A 17,787-nucleotide genomic window follows, 5' to 3' on the forward strand; every position below is an offset into this window, starting at 1 on the left:
AAATTCTCATTTGGTGGGTATCCAAAGAGTGCAATTCTGTGCTAAAATTAGTGATATCAATGGTAACTGCTTCAAGAATTCATAGGAAGATCTGGGGGGGGGGATGATAGTCTCAGAGGACACCCAGATTTGAACAGATCCTGAATGGAAGAAGGAATTTAGATAGGAGATAAGAAAAAAAAAAAAAAGGTCTCCTACTATTAGAGGGAAGGCTGGAAGATTCATAAGTTTCAATTGAAATAGAAAGTCAAAATAACTTGGGACCTAATGTCACAAATATGTCTAAGTTTGAACCCCTACTTGTCACTTAGTATTGGGACATCATATACTCTGATAGCCTCATATATGATGAGTTCATAACTGTCCCCAAACTTTCAAAGGCTTGAACATTGGGTGTCAGTATTTTGAGATACTGTGGGTAATTGTGTGGATTAGTAGAAGGTCCTATTATCATTGGGACTATACCCTTCAAGAGGACCGATGAGTCTCCATGCTCCGTGTTCCATTTGGAGATGTGACCATTCTGACAGACTCTCCCATTATTACATGCTGTCATTCTCCTCAGATGTCTAGTCAACAGGGTCCAACAATGATGTGAGCAAAATAAATACCTTCTAACCTCTTAAGTGGCCTGTGTCTGGTATTTCATTATGGTAGCATGATTCTGACAAATAACCATGGAATTCCTATGCCGAAGACTGACAGGCACATACCGAACGATTCCCAAATGCTATCTGCCTTGAGCATGGCTATCCTGTCACCATACTGCTGTCACCCTGATTCTTTGTTATAGTCTGGATTAATAGACTTTGGGATTTGAATCCTACGGCTGCAGAATTGGATCTTCTTGCCACATGTAAAGGAAGGTCTGTACTTCAGGACCATGGGTGTCATTATCCTAGAGCTACTCTGTCCCCACACATACCCAGAAGCACACTGCAGCACAGTCGAGACATTCTGTCATCAAGGCCAGGGTTAATCCATGCTCTACGGCAGCCTTACTTACTCATGCTGCTTTGCGGTTAATTCTGCTTGTTCAGTTCAGAGGCTGTGCACATTCCTTCATCCTGGAAACACCCACTCGGGCTGTACCCTGCTTCGCAGCACCAATCTTCATCTCAGCTCTATTGGAAAGTCTTCTTCATTCCACTTTGTATACCCTTTTAAACATGACAAACACACTCATCCTTTCTCCTCACCAGGATTTTCCTCAGAGTAATAAACCCATGAAGGGTGTGGCCTCCGTGTCTCAGATCAAGTGAGTTTAGGAACTGCTATACAGATTTTATCTTGAAGACTCATAGAATCTCCTGCAGTCTGGAGCTATGGTTTTGGTTTGAAGTGTTTCCTAAACAGTTTATGTGTTGAATGCTTTATCTCTAGGGGCTGGTACATTTTGGGAAGTTCTAGAAACTTTAGGAGGTAGGGCCTGTATAGAATAAGGAGGTTACTAGGGCCAGATCCTTAGGGGTATCTTGTCTCAGGGTCCTTTTTAGTCTCGGTCTCGCCACCCCCACCCCCCCCCGTGTGTGTGTGTGTGTGTCTGTCTGTCTGTCTGTCTGTCTGTCTCTCTCTCTCTCTCTCTCTCTCTCTCTCTCTCTCTGTCTCTCTCTCTCTCCTCTCCTTCCCTTCCTTTCCTCTCTCTCTCTCTGGCTATGGCTCTCTGCCTCCTGTCCAGCTCGAGTAGCCTCTGTCACATTCCCCCAAAGTCATACGTTCTTCTTTCCTGTACGGGCCCCAAACAACAAAGCCCACCATGACAGACTGATGTACAAATTCTCCGGCACTGTGAGCCCGCATAAGGCCTACCTCCCACTCCTCAGTTACTTTGGCACTGATTCTCACTGTGGCAGTAATGGCAGACACATCTGGAACACACACATTTAACTTTAAACAAACATTTCCCAATTTTCCATATCATTCTCTGTTACTGATATCATATTAAGACAATCTGTTGGTTTTTAAGTAGCACATGAATGGCACATGCATGAGCCCAGTACTCCAGAGATGAGGGCAGAAGGAGAATGACTGTGGGTTTGAGATCAGCCTCGATCTCAAAGATCTTGTCTCAGAGAAACGCTATACTGTCATCACATACACACACACACACACACACACACACACACACACACACACACACCAAAACAAATTCCCAAACTGTCCAAACAAACTCTTCCAGTATGTGGTTTAGGCTCTCCTTGAACTCATCATCCTCCTGTCTCAGCCTCCAGAGTGCTAGGCTTGTATGTGCACATCACCATACCACTTATTTTAGTGGAATTTCTATGGTCTTCTACATTTATATCCACAATCACGAGCCTCAGTCTTTGGTAAGTTTACACACTAGACCCACAGCAGGAGGACTTGGCCAGTAGGCTTTCCTCTATCTTTCTTGGTTGCAGAGAAAACACTGGGGTTATTTACCTCATATATACTGATTTATTGAGCTAGAAATAAAAAAAGCTCCAAGGTAATTCATTTTTCATCCAATTTTTGTGTGATGATAACTTTTCTTAAATGCTGAAAATTGGCTAAATGCTTTCCAGTTCATTGGTACAGGCCTGCTTTACTATTAAGGGATCTCGAGCTGGACCCTTCACCTTCTCACGGTTTGTTGAAGGTAGTCCAGAAGTGCTTGGGGACTGGGGATTATGCCAATCAATTCCAGGATCAGCAGAGGGTCGATAGCTTATTCCCAACTCACTTAAAACTATCACTCCTGATTAGTCACTTTTCAATATGATCTCTATTTTAATTTTCACTTTAATTTTTACATCTTGCATAGAGCTCCCAGACACCTTTTCTTATGAACATTGGCAACCAGGTGGGTACTGATATATTAGCCTTCCCAGTCATGCCTCCTCTTTCCATAAATTAGAATTCTGCATGTGCCATCATGGATAGCTTTTCAATATCTTTATTCACTTATGACATTATTACTGTTACACACTCAATCCCTTAAACTTAACCCATGAGAATTTTTCTACTAAAAAATAAACTATAGAAATAGTATTCTGTTGTCTATTGTTATTGATGTGTCTTAGCTAGTTAGAGCAGTATTTAACATAGAAGAATTATCCAATGTATTTATTTAATGAATGAAGGAAAGGAGAATAGATGAATAAATGATTTTCATGTAAAACTGAAATCACATCTTCAAGCACTAGATGACTTCTGAGTCTTAGGATAGTAGAGTAGGCATCTACGGTAATGCCAGCTGGTATGGTGCATTATAAAGCAGTGAGCATGCTGCATGTGACATCTAAGAGTGGAGTTAAAGTATCCTGATGAAAATTAAATTATTTTTTAAAAGATTAATTGATTGGTTAGAGATTAAGAAACTTTCGGAATCATAAAATAGTCTGAATTTGACTCTACTTCTGGATAATTTATGTTTTCTTAATCATTTCATGAAAGATATAAATGTATTGATTAATATGTAGTTTGGAACACATAACACAGTGAAATATCTGCTTTCCCCTGTGATCAAGGGCTAAAACTTGACCTTTAATGTAGAGTAGCATTTTACTTGCAAAAAGTGATATTTCATGTAGAATTTTTCCACTTACTTAAAAATGTTCATATGGTACACAAGAGAAAATATAGAGCAAATATATGAGATACATATATATTTATCTTTAAAGTAATTTAAAAAGTAAAATATTCCTTTTAAGTTTATCAAGGTGGCAAAAATGAGAACAGCCAGTAACAATCCGATGCTTTCATATACCGTCAATGGGAACACAATTGCTTTTCAGGAGGAAACCAGTCACAGATCAAGAGCTCAAAGCTTTACTACATCTGGTCAACCAATTACAGAAGCCTACAATGGTGTAAGAATCATTTCTCTCCAAAGGAAAACACACATAGAGATGACAATAAAAGCATTCAAGACTGGGGAGGCTTTGCTTTAATAAGAAACTACTACTACTACTACTACTACTACTACTACTACTACTACCCCTAAGGATGAAGTACCTCTCCTCCTCACCGGAGCTTTAGTGTATGCCTGAAGTGTTACCAATATCACTCTTTGTCATTCAGGATCCTTCTTGGAAGGGATAATTATGAAACTGCCAAACTGCTATATATATAGCACATATTTTATGTGATTTTTTAGCTTCATATTAAGTATAATAGTTTCAACCAAGAGACTCTCACTTCTAAACAACTGCAATGGATTTGGCTTGTAATTCCAAGGAGAATTTCAGTACTTTGTTCCATTCTTTGAGCAGATGTTTTAGCTTTATATTTTTATGGAGATATTCTCATATTAATACAAAAGTTCTTTGAAAATGAACATGGGATCACATTTAAATATGAACAATGGCTTAAGAAACAAAGGCAAGTGAAGAGAAAAGGTTCACATTTGGCTTCTTTAAAAGGATTAGAATCCTATAGAGGAGCTCAATTAAGGTACAAATACAAGAAAAGCAATTCAGGTATTAAATTTTAAGAGCAACTCAACATTCCAGTTTTAAAGGATAAGGTAGTTTCCCTACCAACCAAGATTTTCCATCAAGTTATAAATCATGTTCTAATATACAGAGGCCAGCTTCATAAATATCTTCATGGATTGGCAATTGCAAAATATCACTAGTCAAGATTCAGTTACAAATCTGTCCAAACTTTATAGTTGTTGTCTTCATATCTCTTGCAAGAAAATGTAACATTATGTAACACTTGAGAGAATTTATTTCTACTGGCAATTTAAAAGTCAGTCACCAATTACAAGGAGACTTGAAATTTAGTGGCTCCTTGCTAGTTATCCTAGTAACATTACTTCTTCCACAACTGCTAACATTACTAAAAACATCACTGGGTTAAATGTTTTTATGTGGAGGATTGTTCTTATTTCAAAGGCTTTAAATGAAGAAAACACGATTGTTCAAAATGCAAATGATTTCCTCCCTCAACAGGAGATAAATGAAAGCAAGTATGATTAGGGCTCTTTGTGACCATCTATGGATTGGAAAGAATCTGATAAGGGTGAGCTGGAATATGAGCCAACACTTTCAGAAAATTCTAGAAGCATAATTCAGTAGGAAAGTGTAATTTCTAGACAGCAGGGATCCAAAGAACACAGCAATTCACACTGAAAATCTGTTTCTGAGGGAAAAATACACACCTTTAAACTCAGTCCTGCAGAGGCAGAGGCAGGAAGATCTCTGTGAATTTGAGGCCAGCCTGGTCTATGTAGGGAGTTTCAGGCCAGCTGGGGCTACACAGTGAAACCTTGTCCACAAAACAAAAGAAAACCAAGAGCTATGTTTCTGTTTGTGTGTGGAAACTAAAGCTGGGGAAAGATTACAAGGGGGTGTAGAGGAGAGAATTATACCCTGACCCAGACACCCACTCCCCTGCTCTGTTGCTCCAACCCAAATGGGAATCCTACTCACTTTTGAACAGGATCTGCGCATTGCACTGATGTACTGAGAAAAAAAACGATCTAGCCATAGACACAGAGAAGCAATCTGATCTCTGAAATTCAGTAAATATTAGCAATAACCTACAATTCATTTTTAAGTGTAGCAATTACTTGAAATTTAATTCTTGTTATGGTTTTAGTTACTCCAATATGGATTTTCTTAAGGTTCTCCAAAGGGCTGTTTGGGGTGGAGACGCTGCTGTGAATTGCAGGAACAGCTTTTTTTCTTTACTGGATTCACTGTCTCTTAGTGCTGCCATGTGCTCTCTGCAACTCCACTGCTTTTACTTCAGACGGTATTAGATTTTGGATGGTTATTTTAACCATAGAAACACATTGGGATACACGAGGCCAGGTGGGCTTTCACCTCCTTGATTCCCAACTACTCAAGGCTGAGGCAGCAGGGTCACATGTTTGAGGCCTGTCTGCACAACACAGTAAGTTCAAGGTTAGCTCAGGCAACTAGTGAGGTCTGTCTGAAAATTAAACATTAGAGGATGCAGGCAATAGGGTTAGGGATGGAAGTCAGACCTAGAATTCTTTCCTAGCACGTGTAAGGCCCTGAGTTTGATCACCAATATCAAAAACAAACAAAACAATCACAACAAAACCACTTGCCCTGAAAGAGAATCTTTCTTACTGAAAAACAATACCACAGTTCCTTTTCCACAGAGGTGGTAAAGTTTCTTTCTCTTCTCCATCTTTACGAGTTGTTTTAATTTACATATTTTCCCCTCCATACCAAGCATGCAAAAAGCCAGGGGTTGGTTAGTTTTCTGTCATTACTATTTCCCTGGATCTGAAGCTGGTCAGCCTGATGTGGCTGTCATTGCTTGATATATCTGGGGTGTGCGTCAGTTTAGAAACTGGAGTTTTCCTGTACTGAGCGGGAGAGTGCCTGTGCCCAGCCCCCCTGTGCTGCGACATTTCCTTCCTCCACGTGTGAGCTTTATGTCTTTCAACTGGTTTTCATTGGACATGGTTTCTGGGCCCCTCTACAGTATCTGGATCCATTTTAGAATGTCCTGGTGTCTATTAAAATGTTGTATTCAGTTAAATACAGTCCTGTACATGTACACTGTAGTAAAGCAGTCTTGTTACTTCATCTGATAACACGGAAGTTCATTCAGGAGAAGGCATGTCAGGAGATCACCTAAAAGCACAGGGCATTGTCACGGTTGTCATCATGCCAACACTCAGAGTCTGATACTAGCACAACTGTGCTTTCACCAACCTGTTCAAGAACTATCTTACCTTCCATGACTCTGTCTCAGGAAGGTCTTCCTGCCCTCTGTCTGGGTCCCCATCTAAATTTGCTTTGAGAAGTAGTTATTTCTATCTGAAATTTTATTGTTTAGTCACTGTATACAACTTTATTATCTATTTGTCTAAAGAGAATAAACAGTCCTATCATTTACCCGGAATACTGCCTTGCATATGGTAAGCATCCAGTGAGTCCTCATTGGATAGCTATTATCACTCTTTTTGTTATTTGTATGTATGATTTGTTGAGTGTGGGCATGTTCATGTCCCAGTGTGCAGGGGTCAGAGGATAACTTTCAGGAGATGGTTTTTCCCTTCCAACATGGGTTCTGGAATCAAACTCAGGTTACCAGGCCTTCATGGGAAACATTTTACCCACTGAGCCATCTTGCCAGCCCAAATTTTGGTGACCCCATTTTCACAAATCTGGGGACTGAGTTTTCATGAAAATTAGGTCAGTTCAACAGAATGGCCATTTCTCTGGAACAATCTCTATTGAAAAATTGGTAAGATTCCATTTCATTCCAGACTCTCTTCCTCAAATTACAATAGCCAGGTTCTCTCAGAGTCCTTGAGTATTTAAAAGTTATTTATCTCTTCAAACATATTCTTTCTTTTTGTGATGAAAATTTTCAAAATCCTTTCTTCTGACATTTTGAAATGCACAGTTATATAATTTTACACTTTGCTTCTAGATCACTGGAACTTAACTATCTGATGATCAAACCTCCTCTTGCTGAGTTAATTTTTTTTTAAATTTTATTTTAGGACAGTTCAGAATTGTCAAGCACAGGATCTTATCATATTTGCTATTTAACTTCCTTTGAGTGATAATAAACCTCTAATTGGTATATTTCAGTAGTGAGCATTCTAATGCTATATACCTCAGTATATAACTTAGACCACTGATCTCAATCAGAAAACAAACTGAAACATATTAAAGGTCAATATCACATGTAATACTTCCCTGAGTTGCCCATACAGAAATTCTAACAAGGAAAAGTGGCCTCAGTTATTCCATAGACTCCATGCACACAGCCATTGGCCACCAGAGTTTTATCCTTTTTTTTTTATTCCACAGATATGAATATCTGAGGATCCACACTGAGGCCACCAGTTGTTTGGGGAATGTATCATCTTTGTGAGACTGGTTCTTTTCTTTTATGAAGTTTGAGGGTGCCGCTGGATGATTTCTACTGACCTAGGACAGCCACTTTACAATCCCAGTCCACCACTCAGAGCACAGGAATAGCAGATCTTCTAACTCTCACATACAGGCAGCTCCACTTCTCCAACAGGAACATCATCCTTTTGATGCACTTGAAGGAAAGCCACTCCAGGAACCAGTGGCTCCACTCTCACCTGGCACTGATAGGAATGCTCCACAATGGACCATCATACCCTGTCCTAATCCTTTAGAAACAGCTTGCTCATCTTGCGAGGAGGATTTACAAGTTTCTTCTCAGGAAGCGGAGTAGCTCTTCCTTTTTAGTTCACCCTCAGTATTTTTCTTTTCTCACCATTTGACCCTCTTTTTTACCAGCCACTGTAACCAGTGAGTTCTTAAGCAGCCACACTAAAGTCTTTAATTGCCTCGACTTTTGCTCTCTAAGTTTTCATCATTACATCAGAAGCGCCTTCTGGAAGCCTTCCCTTAGCTCCCCAGCTTTCCCTGCCCGTTAGGGGTTAATCTAGTGAAAGCCATTTCTTCCCTCATCACTTACTGTACTCCGGCAAACAGTGGGTCCCCGGTCAGTGCTGCTTCAGCAGTGACCCAATCGCTCGCTCTGCAGTTCCCTTCCCCTGCTTGGCTAAGGCACAGGGCATCCAGCCCATCCCATTCTGCCCCTTCCTGATCACTTCCTTGACTAATTTGGAAGGCGAGTAAGCACTTCCTTTGGGGGCTGACGTTAACGTCTCTTTACCAGATTTTGTTATTGAAGTGTCAGACTAAGGGCTAAAAGAGCAATAGTTGATTCAACTTTTACCATCTTCAGAGGTATTGCTTACTGATGGTAATAAAGAAGACCCATGGGAATAAAGCTTTACATTAAAATACATCAACACATATTAATAAACTAGTATAAGATCAGAATATATAATTTTATACATTTCTTATATTCAGTCTTCGGGGTATTTTTCATATTCTATTACGAAAATGAAATCTATCATTACAAAAACAATTAAAAAACAAAGTAGTAGAGAGGTAGAGTGGGGTTAATTAACTTATTTCATTCCCATCTTTGATCTGACATGAGAGATGGCAATTTTTTTCTGAGAGGAATATCCCACACCTATGAGAGAATGCTATTCTCTCTATATCTTTAACATTTGCCTGTACAGGTATAGGAAATCAAGTTGTGTATAGTTTACATCAACTGTGGGTGTCTGCAAACATTCCCTAAATTTAAAAAGTAGAAGAAACTAATGAAGAATAAAACTGCATTCTTGCAGATTCTGAAAGACAATCAGCCGACCCATCTCTCCTCCTGAGTTCAGAGAAAGTTACGCAGGACACAGGCAGTTTGTAAAGAGACATGGGGCATATGATGCCAGCAACCGCCACTGTCAGCTTCTTCCTACAGTCTCATCTGGCTGCCTCATGCAGCACTGTAGTCCCGTTTCCTCCCATTGAGCAGAGGCAGACAGCTGGCCGGGGCTCCTCAGCTGTGCGGCCCTCAGCCCTCTCCTCCTGTGCCACAGACGCCATCTGAAGTGGAGGGCGAGCCCAAAGGGGAACAGGACACCAGACTCTTTTTAAAAAAGTCTGCTGAGAAACAGGGTTTTCAACTTGACTTTGAATGGGGCTATAGATTAGGTCAACAATGGGGCCAAAATCTTGAAGTGCTGTCCCTTAAATAATTGAGACTAATTCTTAAACACTATTATGGGGTCATAAAACACCAAGCCTGGAAATTAAAGATTTTTATGCCTCATCAAAAAGTCTTTGAATGTAACTCCCTGGCATCCTGCCAAGGAGGGCAGCTCTTGGGGGGGAACCCTATGCCAAAGGCCAAAAAGGCAGCTGTGTCGTTCAGCTTCTGAGGGCTTCCAACTCAGCACCCACACAAGCTCAATTATGAACAAATTAAAGGGATCCAGACTGAACACAGTAATTCTGGTAATTTAAATAAATAGAGTAAAGTCTGCAATTAGTAGGGAAAGATTGATTTTCTGGAAAACCCAGAAGTATCTACCCAGTCACTTAAATTGTACCCTAGCCCTTGAATAAGCATAGTTATAGCCAATTGCTTAAACATAAATTTCTTGTCCTTATTATTTTAATCATCATTGATCTATCTTAAACATGACCACATGCAAACTCCAAAAATTATCTACTAAATATGGAAGCAAAATGGCCTCCCCAAATCTAGAGTGGTTACAGAAGAATTAGGAATAACAAATAAAGTTGCTGTCAGTTTTGAGTTATGCTTTAGAGTGTGGAGAAACAGAAACCCTTCTGCAGCCAATTCACAAATAAAACTGTAGTTAATCAAGTGAACTTTACAGGTTCAGAGAAAACACTTACTCAAAAAGAATCGGAGATCAGTTGTGTACAAGCTACTAATTAATTTGTTTCTAGTTTATTAACAAAGAAAAATATATACCGTCACTCTGTATAGATCCTTACAAATCACTTAGTAAAATTCAATACCTATTCCTGATTTAAAGAAATAAAAGGACTAATGAAAAAAGTTTAGTAAGCTTGGACTACAAAGAGGCTGATTTAACTTGATAAAGTGCTTCTATCATAACCCACAGGAAGCATATATACCATTTACACACACACACACACACACACACACACACACATACACACACACACTGAAGAAACATTCCTATTGTAACTTTGATTATCTGATTCTAATGTTCCTGGAAGAGTCGATGCATTTGAAAAGCCAGAGTCATGTAACTTTGAAAAAAATCTTGTTTTTTACTTAAAAATATAAATCAGAAGAGAAGTATCCTATAAGTAACTAAAATTCAGAGTAATAGCATGATAATTCACACAGGGTAGCAAGTGGTACAGGGCAGATTTATATATAAATTTATATATAAATCAGCATGTCTATAAACCCACACATGTACTAATATAAAGGAATTTAGTATTTAATAAGGATGCATTCCAAATTATGGAATGTTGAAAAAGTCAAATATAATGATAGTTTATTTTCTGAAGAAATATTCTTCTATCTCATATACTATGAATGAAAATATACTATCAATCATTTCTTTCCAAAAAATCTCAGGAAGAAAATAAATGAGATAAACAGGACACCAACAAACAAAACAAAAGCAAAAGGAAGACAAGATGGGGTTATACGACAATAAATCAAAATATTTGTGCTTATGTGTATATGTGTATGGGGTGGGGGTAGGGCAGCAGCATATATCTTTGTGAAGGAGCCAGAGTTGACCTCAGAGTCAGTCTCAATCATGTTCCATCTTAGATTTGAGACAGGGTCTCTCACGGTACCTGGAAATCATTGCCTGACTCCACTGGCTGGCCAGTGAGTCCCGAAGGTCTTCCTGTGTGCCTTCCCAATTCTGATTACCAAGTAACTAACTTCTGTGCTTTTTAGATGTGCACTAGAGACCTAAACTCAGATCCCCAGGAATTCACAGTAAACTATCAACTGAGCTCTCATGTGGGTCCCATCAAAACATGTTTTATGGTAAAAGATATCAAGATCAAAGTGAAAACATAAGTAATGATTACAACAGTATAATAGTATTCTAAAAATAGCAACTGGAATACTGGCAAAGATCAATAAATAAATTCAAGATAAGAAGATACAAAGGGCCAAAAAATAAACAAAATAAAACTTTCAATCAAGCCCAAGTTCCATTTAAATTGGAAAGAAAAAAAGCAAAGTATAGATCAAGAGACTCACGCATTCAGTACTGCATAACTACGTAATGACTCCAAAGTACATGTGGCATGAACATGTGTGTGGATGTCTGGGCAAAGTGGACAGTACAACAGGCAGGGCCGTTCATGTTTAAGCCCTGTGTACGCTTGCTGACTAGGGGAAAGGATGGGGATGAAGAGGCTGAAGTTTTTGTAAGACTTGCCCTTCTTTGGAAATATACACCAAAATTACAGATAATATAGGAATATTTGCCTCACCTTTAAAAGTTCATCACACCAGAACATGTGACATGATTCAATATGCAGGTTAAGATTATCATTTGACTCAGTAGCAAGCATGACACAGAAATGGTCCTGATGGTACCCACAACTCTTTGAAGATTCCTATAGACTTTTCAAAAGACAATGTCAGCTACACAGCCCAGGCTGGCCTTAGATCGAGCTCCATTTGCCAGTCACCCAAGTGGCTGGAATTATGAGCATCTGTAAGCATCTATCACCACACTTAGGTCATGGAAACTTTTTGATAGAGGACTAGCCAGTCTGAAGTCATCACTCAATAAATAAATATGAACATTTATCCTTTTATGTCTTTGTATTTTTAACCATGTGAAGCTGATGCTTTTTCCAGGTTAAAAAATATTATGTGAGTATTCTGCCTAAATAGTGCAGGTTTTATTTATGAGGAATAATTCCAGGGCTGAGTGCATGCCAGGCAAGCACTCTACCAGCTGAACTACATTTCCAGCCCTAGGGTTTATTATTAGCTTTTAACTTTTGAAGTTGTATTTTGTCCCGCTGAGAGCATTAGTCCCTTAAACATCATCATCAACAATACATATACATATATAAAATCAGCAATATATATAATTAAGATGAATATATTTCAGAGTTCTCAATGGCACTTTAAACCACTACAACACTCTACTACTGTAATCAGAGAGGAGACACTTCCAAATGCTCAGCACTAGAGTATCACTGGGTTTACTCACTATGAAAGACAACACACTTATTAAGCCACTCCACTTTCTGTCTGGGGAGAAAGACCAAGATGGTCATATACTGTCTACTCCCAAATTCTCTTAGTCTTAAATTCATACTTCTCAGAAGGGGTTCAACTTTGACAACAGCTGTGAAAATGTTTTAATAGCATCTAACTACATCACTTTGCTGCAGTGCCTTTTAAACAATGCCTTTTAGCTTAGAACTTACGTCCTTAACAAATAAACTCAGGGACAGTTGTGTAAACTGAACAAACATTGCTATTGTCATTGTTCACTAGAGTGCGAGTGCCTATCATCTTGTACAATAAAATGCAATGGATGGATGCTAATATACATATTTCAGAAATGAGATTTCAATTTGAAAGAGAAAATTTTCTTAAAACCAAAGTGTCAATATTAGATCAATGCATCCCTCAAGTCCTATCAGAGAAGCTTCTTTTTGCAGTAGATGATGATTAACACAGAGGCTGACGACTGGGCCAAGTACAGAGAATGAGAAACTAGGGAATTCCCAGGCCTCATTGGGACATCTGGATCATGCCTCCTCTTCCCAAGACTCAGGGATCATTGTAGAAGAGGGGGCTCAAAGAGTGTAAGAGCCACAGGTAGCGATGACTACCAGGAAACAGTATCTACTCTGAACTAACAAGGACAGCATGCACGGGACCCGTGCAAGCTTGAGCCAGACTAAATTCCAGCATGGAGGGAAGAGGTAGGCATGGAGTCCCACCTCTAGCTGAGGAGCTATCAGCAACTGAAACTGGGAGAGTCAGTTTTCTTTAAGAGTGGAGCCTCTGATAAGTCAACCACCTTCCACTGGAAGGCCATACTCCCAACAACATATGGACTTGTGGATATTTAAAAAAGGAAGATAAGTAGGGTGGGCAGGGAAGGGGGTGAATTTGGAAGAAGTTGGAGGAGGGGGTAAATATGATAGAAAAAAAACACTGTATGAAAATCTCAAAGAATTAATAACAATTAAAAAAAATAAAATAATAGAAATACTTTTTGGACATGACTGAGGTTTAATCGTTTTGTAAACTTGGTGATATCCTTTCTCTCTTAAAATGGATGATATACTATTTTTATCCTTGGCACAGATTTTAGAATTATAACGCTGGCCCTTTTTAATTAAAGAAAGAAAAACAGCAATACATTTCCCTTCCCAAAATGAAGAGCCAGTTTTATCCATTCATCTTATTTATAGAGAGACTGGGAAGACAGAACAGGAAATGTTTATCAAGCACTTCCTGAAAACGAATTGCTCCTTAAAGTAGAGTAATCACACATGTCACTGTCATATCGCAGCTCTCCGGTTGTCACAGGTTTGCTCTTGAGAAAATCCCCGTATGACCAGCACCCATGGCAGCCTCCTTGTTGAGCTTTTCTATCTGTCTCACACTATAGGTGATTAGGGCAAATGCTTCCCAATGATTTAGTTAACTTATAGAAAATGGAATCCATCTCCCTTGTTTTGTTGTGATTGAACATTTTCCTGAGCTGCTGTAAATGAACAACAGATAACCACCATTTATCGGATCACTGGGTAGAGCTTGCAGTTTTGATGATTCTGTTTCCTGGTTACTATTAATGAAATATATGCTACGCCCCAAGAAAAAGCAATTGCAGAGGTTGGCCCCTGAGCTCTTGAGATGCAATGAATATTTTGCTCTGAGTATATGCTATATTCTGTTTCTAAGATCCCAGACGATGGTAACAGTGCTCTTCAGTGTCTAAGAAGTCTTATAGCTCCAGGTCTTGGTCTAAATTGTTGCCAGAGTCCTGGATCTCCCCTTGAAGCAAATAAGTCCTATTGTATTCAGAATGTCAGCAAGATTGTTTAGGGTGCCACAACACCCTCAATGTGACAGACCTGAGGGACACCTCACCTCTCTAGAGTCATAGGATTTAGGGATATTTAGTTGAAGATACCAATGGGAAGTGTCATTTGACCCAATTATCCTGCCAGGCCAAGCAACGGGCATGCCCACCAGGCAAGATACATACAAGCTGAAACCAGAACACAGAAGCAAAGGCAAGTGAGCTGAAGATTTTTTTTTTTTTGTGGTATTCAAGTTTTCTAGTTTTTTTCTGACCTCCAGAGGGAAAGAATTATATGGAATGCGTCATAAAAATAAGCCATCTCTCTTTCTTTTACGAACAGGTTAATCTGAATTAACGTGTGAGAGGAAATGGGACAGTGGGGTGAACAGTGCCCTTTCCCATCTTCCGAAGTTGGAGGAACAAAATTGCACTTCTGGAAAGACAGATGGGTGGAGACTGGAAAATGATTTGGATGCTCCTCCCTGTCACTTACCGAGGTCCATGCTCTTGGAGGTTTTCAGGTTAATTGATTCATGCTGCATGGCTGGTATCACAGATCTGAAATTGACAGGTTGATCTGGAAAATATACTGTGGAATCCACTCCAGAGCTGTGGAAAGAAGGTATACATTACATTTATGTTTAAAGCAAGAGGCAAACAGGGAGGGAGGGAGGAAGATTATGAACAGACATGAATATACAGACTACATCCCCTCATCATTTTCTCTCCAGCCTGTAGCCATGTATTTTAAACCGATTCTCGATTCTCAGACTTCTCTTATGGAATGGAACAACTGTGGCCTATGCATTTTATTCTGCAGTAAATTTTAAGTAAAATGTACACAGGCTAATAACATCTTTTGTTCCTCAGTCCTTGCTGCCCATTGGGACACTGCTGCCTGGGTGAGGGGTACTGGGAAGACCCAACACTTCAAAGGATGCTACTAGACACGAGCAGAGCCCAAAGTGGGCTAAGAGACTCCTGTGGGATAAGTGGGGCCTTTTAAAGAGCAGTGAAAGAGACGTCTCCTTGAAGAAAACCCTCTTGAATGACTGAGGGCTGCAGGAGACTGAGTTTTACCTTCTTAGGTGATCTTCAAAGAGTGATGCTAATGCTGAGCAGATAGTCTGGCCATCAATAACACCAAAAGGAAGCCACAGGAACAGCACAGTTGACAATTTAGACACAAATACATTAAATGCCCTTTATGGATTTTTGCTACTTGGGGTCAATCTAAAGAATTTTGCTTCTACTGAACACTCTGTTTTGATTGGGGATTCAGTAGAAGGGATTATATAAAGAAATTTTAGATAATGGCTTATATTTGTTTAGAAATAAGTATGGACACACTTTCCATAAATTAAATTGCAACTGCTTTCTCCTCTGTGCTCGAGTTTGCTAAAATGTGTATGTGCGACTCATCTCAGCGTGACTTCTGTCAGGTGACAAGTCAGGATTCTTTGACAATCTGAAAGGACAGAGGGTGGGCTTCAAAGTGTCTGGTATTTCAAAGGACAAACGGCAGCAGCAACGTTAATGAAAGTTGATCCCTCTAAATGAATGAAGATTCTCCTAAAAGGCAGAGAAGAACCTTAACTTTCAAACTAAATACACTAGCCACGTTTAATTTTTTTCTTAAAAAATGAATTGTTTATCCTTAATATTTAATATTCCCTGTCAGTAATGGTAAGTAGTAGCCTTGCTGAATGAATAGGTGGACCTCTGTTATTGTAATCCAGTGTGTAGAAACAGAATGTGTCCTGACAGGTACCACAGTACAGTGAGTGCTTGAGAGTCAGGGCCATAGAATACAATGGACCAGTTTACATCCTGGCTCTGCTACTTGCTGGCTGTGTGACTTGGGCAAGTCAATGGAGCTCTCTGCACTTCAATACATAAAAGGAGTATAATTATATTGTCCACCCTTCAGTTTCCTCATCTATAAAATGTGCAGTAAGAACTTCTTTGTAAGGCCATTGTAAAGGTTTAAATAAATTCAGATATGCAAGATACTGAGTGGTTAAAAACTCAGTGTTAGTCATGTTTTAGTATTAATAAGCTCCAAATTATCTTTCCTTTTTATTTCTGTGGGTCAGGATGGTTTTGGAATGAGGGCTCAGGGTTCTCTCCAATGCAAAGATTATACCTATTTTCATGGAAATGACGTAGAAAATTTGAATTTACTCTTTAGTGTTACAAAGATTCCAAGGGGTTTCTTTCTTGCTATCTGGGTGCATTGTCAATAGAGGAAGTGCTATAGATCTGATACCTCGTGATGGCAGAGTATGCCAATTGTGCCCAAGAGTCCTTGACTTGTTTAGTGTTACTTATAGGCCTATGTGGCCTAATGGGAATACCCCACTTTTCCTACTAATTTTGCAGAGTTCAGAGACGCCACTGAGATCACGAGTTTCCATTAGGCTTTGGTGCTGTGGCGGCATGTGTCTTTATGTGTGTTACTCATCCTTTATTTGCACATAAGATTTTATGCTTTGATCATGTGTGGGGATGTAGGTTTAATGTCAGCAAGACACACGATCTTTACAGATTCAAAGGCTTGAGATAGAGGGGATTAAAGGCCACCCACTCATCATATAAGAGTCTAAGGCCCAAAGAAGGGGACTGATGGTCTAAGGTCACATGGTTGCTCAAGGGCAAAGCTGGAACCTGAGTCACAAGTTTGGGTTCAAATCCTAGCTTGAACACACAAACTCCTTTCTTTTTACATTGAAGATCTGATCAGTCTCCTAAGTAACTTGCATTTTAGGTTTGCTTTTGTGGCTGTGATGAAATAAGAGAAAACCAAGCAGTTAATTGAAGCAGATGCTGTGCATTTTAATAAGAGCCTTTGGGGAAGATGTTTAGGACTAACATGAATATTCCTCTTTAAAACAAAGATCTCACTGCATTTCAAGCACTCTACTCATGGCAGACTATGGGAATCTACCCAACTGATGAGTGTATTGGTTAATCTAATTCAGCCTCTTAGATTATCTTTTCAGACTTGGCAATAATTGAAATGCCAGGAATAAGAGCTCAAATTCTCTAAACTTTTGGAAAATAATCATTCTACAAATAGGGCAGGAGTGACATCTGATACAGAATCAAGCTAGGATCTGCTCAAACAAAGCAAATATATTTTTATAAAAATATTAGGATATAATTGAGGAAAATAGGATAAATGAAAGCTGTGCTGTACATATGAATGTTGTAAATCATTTACACATATATACATATGTCTGATTACATCCATTAATCTGATGTTATATACATCTGTTACCATTATGTTGAATGTGTCCAAATGCACAGTTTGAAAACGTTCATTTAGCAGGATCCCTATTACCATCGTATAAAATGGAAATGCAAAATAAAGCTGAAGTCAGATTGGCAGATAT

General features: G+C 39.2%; 1 protein-coding gene across 1 annotated transcript in view; it reads right to left on the reverse strand.

Moving 5' to 3' along the window:
- Pard3b (par-3 family cell polarity regulator beta) overlaps positions 1 to 17,787 on the reverse strand; it is a 993,468-nt gene that overhangs the window by 390,927 nt on the left and 584,754 nt on the right. The window contains exon 15 of the mRNA XM_028891309.2: positions 14,886 to 15,001. Within this exon, the coding sequence (XP_028747142.1) occupies positions 14,886 to 15,001 (116 nt within the window). The remainder of the gene's footprint in view (positions 1 to 14,885; positions 15,002 to 17,787) is intronic.

This window comes from Peromyscus leucopus, chromosome 13 (assembly GCF_004664715.2).
Source record: "Peromyscus leucopus breed LL Stock chromosome 13, UCI_PerLeu_2.1, whole genome shotgun sequence".
Taxonomy (NCBI): domain Eukaryota; kingdom Metazoa; phylum Chordata; class Mammalia; order Rodentia; family Cricetidae; genus Peromyscus; species Peromyscus leucopus.